We start from the raw sequence: 7,981 nt of genomic DNA, 5'->3' as shown, positions 1-7,981 counted from the left end.
GGTTAGAATAATGGCTTTTTGTTCGATCCCCGTAGACGGCGTTAAAATGTTTTGATTTGTTTTTGGATTACTCCAAAACATTATGAGAGCTTTCTTATAACCAGAGATTCTTCCCTCCTGGAGGTGATTTTCTGGAGAAAATGGTTACTGGACTTCCTGAAAATGGTTGCCTAGGGATGGTGATGACTAAGGCAGTCTTGAAATCACAAGAAACGACTGTTAGAGGAGACGCTAGGAGGGGCACGGAACGGTACTCTGATGGTCAAGCCAATAGGGGGTTGGAGGAGGTAATAAGTTTCAGAGAAACCCTGGAATAGAAGGAAAGTTAAGTGTTATTTATGTATCTATGAACTTACCTCCCGGAAGACCAACCTGACCTTATTAAAAGGAGTGTCCCTGATGGCATCTTGATGTCCATGTAGATAGGTAGCAGGCGACTATTGGTTATTTCCCTCCTCAAGTAAGGTTTTTGAGTAATTTTGCCTCTTTTGTAGAGGCTCTTTAATTTACTAGGTCGAAAGAGCTATCGACACGGGGTTAGTCTAGGTTTGGCAAGATGTCCAAAACTCTAATTGGTTGATTTAAAATGGGCCAATTGGGTGGAGGAGCACTTGGTTTTTATGGAGAGAGTGTTGGTGGTTTGTTCGTGGTCCCCCTTCCTTTTACCTTTGACTTAGAGTGTAATAATAAGAGGTATATTTTATTATTCTCTGACGTCTTGAGTGGTCAATGTCGTCTTTCCGAGATCTTCCCATCTCAATTTCCTATTTTCATCTTTTCCTTCTCAACTTCCCTTTTATTCTTTGTCACAGTCTTGAGTCATGTTCCCTATGTGAGATCTTCCCATTTGTTCGAGGTCTTCCCCTTCATCCTCCCTTTTAGCTTCCTTTTTATTCTTTGTCATAGTTTTAAGTCATACTCCCCATGTATCATGCCCTCAATACCTCTGACTAGGGGTGGGCAAATTACCCGACCCCATCCGATCCGATCCGACCCGACCCGAAAAATTTTGGGTTCGGATCGGATCGGGTTATGAAGAAAACCCGATCGGATCAAAACAATGAAACCTGATCGGGTTATGATCGGATCGGGTTCGATTCGATCCGAAACCCGATCGGGTTGCTATAAAAAAAAAAAAAAAACTAAACCTAAAGCAAGCAGCCACATACACGCCGCACACACAAATCACAATTCCCATTTTCACAATACACGGTTACTTTACACAAACACTCACAACTCTCCTCAATCCCCAATCTCACTACACAAAACACATACACAGTCACCCCCAACGGCGTTGGGCCAACGCCAAGCCGCCAACGAAGGCCGCCGCAGAAGTCACAGCCTCACCCGCATCTCCATGGACGATTTGCCGCGCGTCTCCATGCCCGATTTGCTGCAAGTGCCGCCGATCTGCTGCTACGCGTCCGTCGGTCTGCTGCTACAAGTGCCGCGGCCACCGATCTACTGCAAGTGTCGCGGATCTGCTGCAAGGTGCTTCTGCTGCTCCAAGCCTTCAACCCGAGCTTCTCACCTTTGACTTTGAATCTTGAGTTTTCACACTTTTTTTAAGCTTTTTTTTTTAAAGATTTGAATTGATGGTGTATATGGTTAAATTAAACAATTAATATTTAGTATTTAATTGTTGTAATTATGTGTTTTTAAATGGTTGTAACAAAATCAAGGAAATTGGACAACCCGATCCTACCCGATTTCAACCTGAATTCACAACCCGACCCGACCCGATCCGAATATAAATCGGATCGGATCGGGTCGGGTGGGAAGTTCGGGTTGTATTCGGATTGATTTTTGTTAAACCCGAATGACCCGAAATCCGATCGGGTTGATCCGAACCCGACCCGAACCCGGTTTTGCCCACCCCTACCTCTAACCCATGTTTTACCACCAACAACATGTAATACTCTGAATATGAAACTTTCATTGTGTTTTATCTAGTCCAAAAGCATGCTAACCCAACAGTTGATTGCCACCTTGTTGGGTTGTTTTTCTTGTTTTTATTGGAATGAAAAAAAATTACAGTTGTTGAAGAATGCTTTGTTAAATGAAAGTTCTTTTCTCCATGTAAGCAATTCCATTGTGCATGAGCTTTAACTCGTCTAGATTTTTATTTATTTCTTATAGATTGCTCGTTGTTGACTATGTCCACAATTAGGTTTCTGCTTGACCATATCCATTACTCGAGTCATGACTCTAGTCGTTTTATGGTAGATTGAAACTAGTTGATTAACATTTGGCTATTAAACATTTGGATCCCTTAAAGGTTAATAACATTTGGACTAATCCTTTAATATTTGGATTAACCTTTAATTTGGGTTTGTTTTCAAGGACTTGATTAGGTGGCTCTCAAATAACTTTCCTCAATTTGACTCTATGTGTTTAAAATCATAAAAAAAGGTAAGGGCTAAAAACTTAATTTAGGCTTTACCTACTCTCCAACTTTAAATAAAAATGATAAATATTACTATTTTATACCGTTAAAAAATAAAAAGAACAAATCAAATATTTTAAGAGAAGTTTGGTTATTGCATTAGGAGTTACAATCTTACAGAGTTACTGAGTTAGGAACTTGTTCGTCATAAATGAACATATTATGTAACATTTTGAGAAAAAGCGACATTATTGGGATCCGGATATTATTAACCTTCTAGTGTTATTATAGTGGCATATAAACATTTGAATCCCTATAATGTTGCTTTTTCTCAAAATGGGAAATAGTATATTCATTTGCAACGAACAAGTTCCTAACTCTATAACTCAATAACTCTATAACTCTTAATGCAAATAATCAAACTTCTCTCAAAATATTTTAGTTTGTTCTTTTAATTTTTCAAGAGTATAAAGTAATAATATGTATCATTTTTATTTAAAGTTAGAGGGTAGGTAAAGTCTAAATTAAGCTTTTAGCCCTTACCTTTTTTAGATTTAAGCACATATAGTCAAATTAAGAACTACTTAATCAAATCCTTGAGAACAAGCAAAAGTTTAGTGATTATTTTTTAAATTAGCAACATGTATCATAAACGCAAAAGAAATTATTTATGTCATTATGGTTCTAAGAACTTATCGATAAAACTGAGCAAACTATATACTTATTTGAAATTCCATAAAAAATCATGAATCCACATATTATCACATAATTACCTTAGTATCTTTTATAACGTAAAGAGAGGTGGTTACATATAAATTCATAAAAAAATGGGTGATGATTTATACATCCTGTAGTTTTTATAAACCCACCCCATTTTGAAAAGAAAAATTACAAAAACATACGAATTATTTTTTAAAAAATTTCAAATAAAAAAGAATTTTAGAGAATTAATTAATTAAAATTTGTGACTTAAATTCTTTTATTATATTTGATTGGAAGGATTGTTTTGACATAAGTTTAAATTGATAATTTTACTCTCACAAGTTAAAAGTACTAAAATTTTAGTAATTTTCTAATTTTATACCATACCCATTGTTTCTATTTTATAATACTACTTTAATAGTATGAATATTAAACTCTAATTAAACTAATAGAAGATCTTTATGGCACAATAATCATATAGGTTATTGGACTATCAAATTTATGTTATTTACGTGTAAGAGTGGTGAAAATAGTAATTAGATTTTTTTTAAAATAATATATTATAAGTCACAAAATTAAATATCTAAATTTTTAGGCACAATAACTCCTATTTATTGGGACAACTTAGTTGTTTTATATCATAATAATAAAATAGTAAAATAAAATTTATATTAAAATTTATGATCAAATATGGTGAAGGAAAAGAACAAAATAAAATAAAAGGATTTAAGTACAAAACCTAATGGTTGTCGGCCCATTGCTCAAACCTTTTTTTTCTTTTATCATGGCGGCCGCTTTTAATTGATGTGTTGCGGCCTCCTTGCTTGATGGTGTGACCACTGGGCCACTTCTTGCTGATGGCCATGAAACCCCATGGCAGCTACCGGGCATAAGAGCTTAGAAACCGTGTTTCAAAATTTCCAATAACAAGGTTTTCCAAAAATTTTGAATTTCCCAATATTTTTCTTAATCCTTAATAACAACCAAAATTGTTCTTAAACTCAATAATACTGGAATTATTAAATTTCAGAACGTCGAAGATTTAATCATTAATCGAAAAATAAATTCGATTCTCAATAATTTAACATGAAGAGCCTCTATACCACTTGTTAGTAAATAATCAACTTTAGTGAAAACAATCACCTAAAATCTAAAAATATTCATGTTGTATCACCAAGAATTAATAAATGAATACGTGGAAGCAGAGCTGAATCTATTATACTTAATTGCCCACTAAAGTTGTGTACTTTATCTTTTAAATTAATATTTTGTCATAGAGTATTCTTTAAACTTCTTTATGCGCTATCTCTAGTGATGAGTGTCATATAAAAGTTAGTAGATAAGTTGAATGATGCGGAGAAGGTATTGGTTGAGATGTTTTTCAGTCCACTAAATGATAATTAACTTGGTGCAGATCATAAAAAATAATTATAATTACATCTTAATCATACACTGCTTTAAATGTATACATAGCAACACTAGATCCAAATTCGAAACGAAATTACAAATTCACAAGTGAAATTGAGTGTAGATGATGAAAGATACACTAACATGGGATGTTTCAAAGTAGACAAAAGAAATACTCTATAGGGGTTGAATTCCGCTAGTTCGTGTCAGCAAAATCAGTTACTACTGACGTATATAAACTTAATATGGTGAATAAAACAATTTGAAGCGTGCTAGCAAATCATTTATTACTGACGTATAAAAAACTTAATAAGGTGAATAAAACAATATGAGGCCAAGAGCAAGCGTTTCTTTGCTCTCAAAAGCGACACGTCTCCATCACATATATAATGAAATGAGTTCCACCATTCCTTCATACAAACCTCCAGCATTTTATATTTGTAATCTTAAAATTGGATGGATCAATCAAAAGGCAGCATTATCACTTGATCAATCATTTACTTCCAATGAAGTACACTTGATAGATCTATTTGAATTATTGTGAACCAAAGTTGACTGGAACAGATAGGTTAATCCCACAAAATACCGCTCTTAGCCAAAAAATCAAAAGTTAAGCCACAGCAGATTAACGAATCTTCATAACCCAATTCCATTACCCAATACAGTAATCATCATCAATTTGTAAAATCTACAAATGAGGTTCAAACTCTTACTAGAAAAAAATCAATCCAAAAGCTAGATTCTAACAATATAATAAGTTCATAAAACTTAGAACTCCAGTCCAACGAGAAAACAAGACATGAGCAAAGGTGAATTGATCCAAATTGCAAAATTGAAAACATACAAAATATCCAGCATGACATTCAAAATTGGAGTATATAAGAAACTGCATCTCAAGGATGTTCAAAGGAAATTTTGAATTGAGAAACAGCATTCTGCAACTAAACAACCTGATCACTAAGATGCAGGTTTTAACTCTGAATCAGGCTTAGTGGTCTCCTGGAAGTGACTTGATGATATCAGAATCACCTGCGAAACAGAGAACGGCATAGTTAATTCCTGTAGCTGCAGCTCGCATCAACAGTTAGAAAGCAGAGTTGATATCGCAACGTCAGATCATACCTGGATCAATAATGCTCAAGCAAGACACACGGAAGTACTTTCCACATGCTGTTCCCAAATCGACATTGTCTAGAAAATTATCAAACAAATATGCAATGTCAATTAAATAACAAGAGGTAATAACCGCAAACTACAGTTATCAAGTGAGAAATATAGGATCAACTAAGCAAAGTTTTTGACCAAATAGCAGAAGAGATAAAATACTAATATAAAGAGTTATGATTATAGAAAGCTACAGCAAGCAGATCAAATAGACACATTTAGAGACAAAACGTGAAACTTGCCAAATGTTAATGGAGTTCCAAACACTAAAATCCATCAATTAAAAACCCATTACACTCCCAAAAGCTAGGAAAGTAAATGCAAATGGTGAAACACTCATTTTGAATTCATGCAACCCAAACTTTTTATTCCAAAATGGATCATAGTTTTCAACATTTTCATACACATCTGCCTCCCATTTCATAATACAAAACAAACTAGCATAGCTGTGACAGTAGAAAAAAAGCATAATTACACTAGAATCTATGACAATTTGGTATTGAAATCAAAATAGCAACACAAGAAAGGGACAACATCCAAATCAACAAAAACAATAAAAGAAAGCAGAAACAAAAGCAAACACAAATAAAACTTACTTCCATTATAGTGGTGTACACCAACTTTAGCAAGCATAGCATAGTACTCAATCTCTGATTTTCTCAACGGTGGGCAATTATTTGACAAAATAATCAACTTTCCTGTCAAAAAATCAACAACCCACAAAAGTCCCAAATCAAAAATCAAAAACTTTATAATAGAAAACGAAACTTTCAGTTCCAAAACTCATCAGGAAAAAAAAAACAAACAAACAAACCCTTAGAGGTCCTGAGAGATCGAAGAACAGTTTTGTAACCAAGAGTGTATTTGCCGCTCTTCATCACAAGAGCCAACCTATTGTTGATGCTCTCATGAGTCTTCTTCTGCAATAATGAATACAAAAAACCCAGAAAAATTTAATTAAAAAAAATGATTGTGAAAGTGTTAGCTGAAGTGAGTAAATGAATAGAAAGTGAAATTGGCGTCTTACTGTCTTCTTGCTTGTAACCATTTTCGATTGTTTGGTTGCCTGGAAAATAAGATCAAAGAGAAAAGTTAATGACAATACAAAAACATGAAATGGTTTTTGGGGTTTGGTTTAGAGCTTACACCCAAAAAAGACTTCGCGAGCGGCGGCAAAATAACAAACCAGCCCTAGAAGAGGAGACGCCGCACCCGCAGTTTTAAACTCGTCTAGGGTTTCTTTATCGCTGCTCCTCCTGAAGGGCAACGAACACGTGCAATTCACGTGTACTTCTATTTTAGTTTTTCAATTTTTAACTGGAATTTTGAACCCAAAAATTTGGTAAAATATAAATAATTTCTAAATAGTTACTATTACTAATATTTAAAATTGGCAATCTCTATCTTACATGCATGTAAGATACATTCCCCTCACATGAATAGTGTATGTGTGGGACTCACACACTATTCATGTGAGGAGAGTGTATCTTACATGCATGTAAGATAGAGAGACCCTTTAAAATTTTATAGAATTTAAAAATAAACCGACAGATTTCGCATTCTGGTTGTTCGGTATGGTGTAAAATGAATTTGATTAAAATATATTAAAATTTATAAAGTATTATGTTTGGTGTAATGTGTACGGTAATGTATATTTTAATATTACATATTTTTATTTATATTAAAAATAATATTTATTATTTATTTTTATTAATTCATAACTCTTATTACCAATCATCCTCATCCACTATTAGCAATTTATTATCGATCACTGGGTTTGGCAAAACCCTAGGTCCGGTCTGAGTTTGGTGCTGCCCAGGATTGAACCGGATGAGTGAAACAGCTGCCCGAACCCGGGTTAAGACCGGCTTTTTAAACGTGCGGGCCGAGTTTAAGCCTGACATCTCTCGGGCCTGGATTTTTTATTCGGGCTTCTAAGCCCGCATGTAGGGGTGGATGAACCGATCCTTTGAACAAAAGAGGGCATAACTTTTTTCTCTACTTTCTTTTCACCCAAAGCCGAAAGGAACCCTCTGAATAGTGTACTTAGCAAACAGCAACAAGTTTCATGGAATCTAAAAAAAAACAAGAGCTTTACAACCCATCATCCTCTAGAAACTACACAACTCAAAAGGGCTCTGAACATGTTGTAAACATGATCCGGCACTTAAAATCAACAGTTCATTTTACTGGGAAAAGGAAGCTACAAGCCTACAATCACAGAGCCTAAGACTTCCTTCGCGGTGGGCGGTTACTGGTGCAGTGCTGCTGGCTTGGATCGTTGGAGGCGCGGCAGCCTGGCAGCGTTGCTGCTTATGCTTT

The 7,981-nt window shown here is 34.8% G+C and overlaps 1 protein-coding gene across 1 annotated transcript; it reads right to left on the bottom strand.

The window, feature by feature from the left end:
- Nucleotides 1-5,105: 5,105 nt before the first annotated feature.
- Nucleotides 5,106-6,917, bottom strand: LOC18033557 (60S ribosomal protein L30). Its single transcript, XM_006420711.2, has 6 exons — nucleotides 6,806-6,917; nucleotides 6,687-6,725; nucleotides 6,474-6,579; nucleotides 6,256-6,357; nucleotides 5,618-5,686; nucleotides 5,106-5,524 (listed from the first exon to the last, which is right to left on the bottom strand). Exons 2-6 carry the CDS (start codon nucleotides 6,705-6,707, stop codon nucleotides 5,484-5,486), a joined length of 339 nt encoding a protein of 112 aa, XP_006420774.1. The 5' UTR covers nucleotides 6,708-6,725; nucleotides 6,806-6,917; the 3' UTR covers nucleotides 5,106-5,483.
- Between the last annotated feature and the right edge of the window lie 1,064 nt (nucleotides 6,918-7,981).

The sequence above is a fragment of the Citrus clementina genome, unplaced genomic scaffold, assembly GCF_000493195.1.
Source record: "Citrus clementina cultivar Clemenules unplaced genomic scaffold, Citrus_clementina_v1.0 scaffold_9, whole genome shotgun sequence".
NCBI lineage: Eukaryota > Viridiplantae > Streptophyta > Magnoliopsida > Sapindales > Rutaceae > Citrus > Citrus x clementina.
Note: the sequence above shows the minus strand (reverse complement) of the source record. Positions and strands in the feature narration are given on the sequence as shown.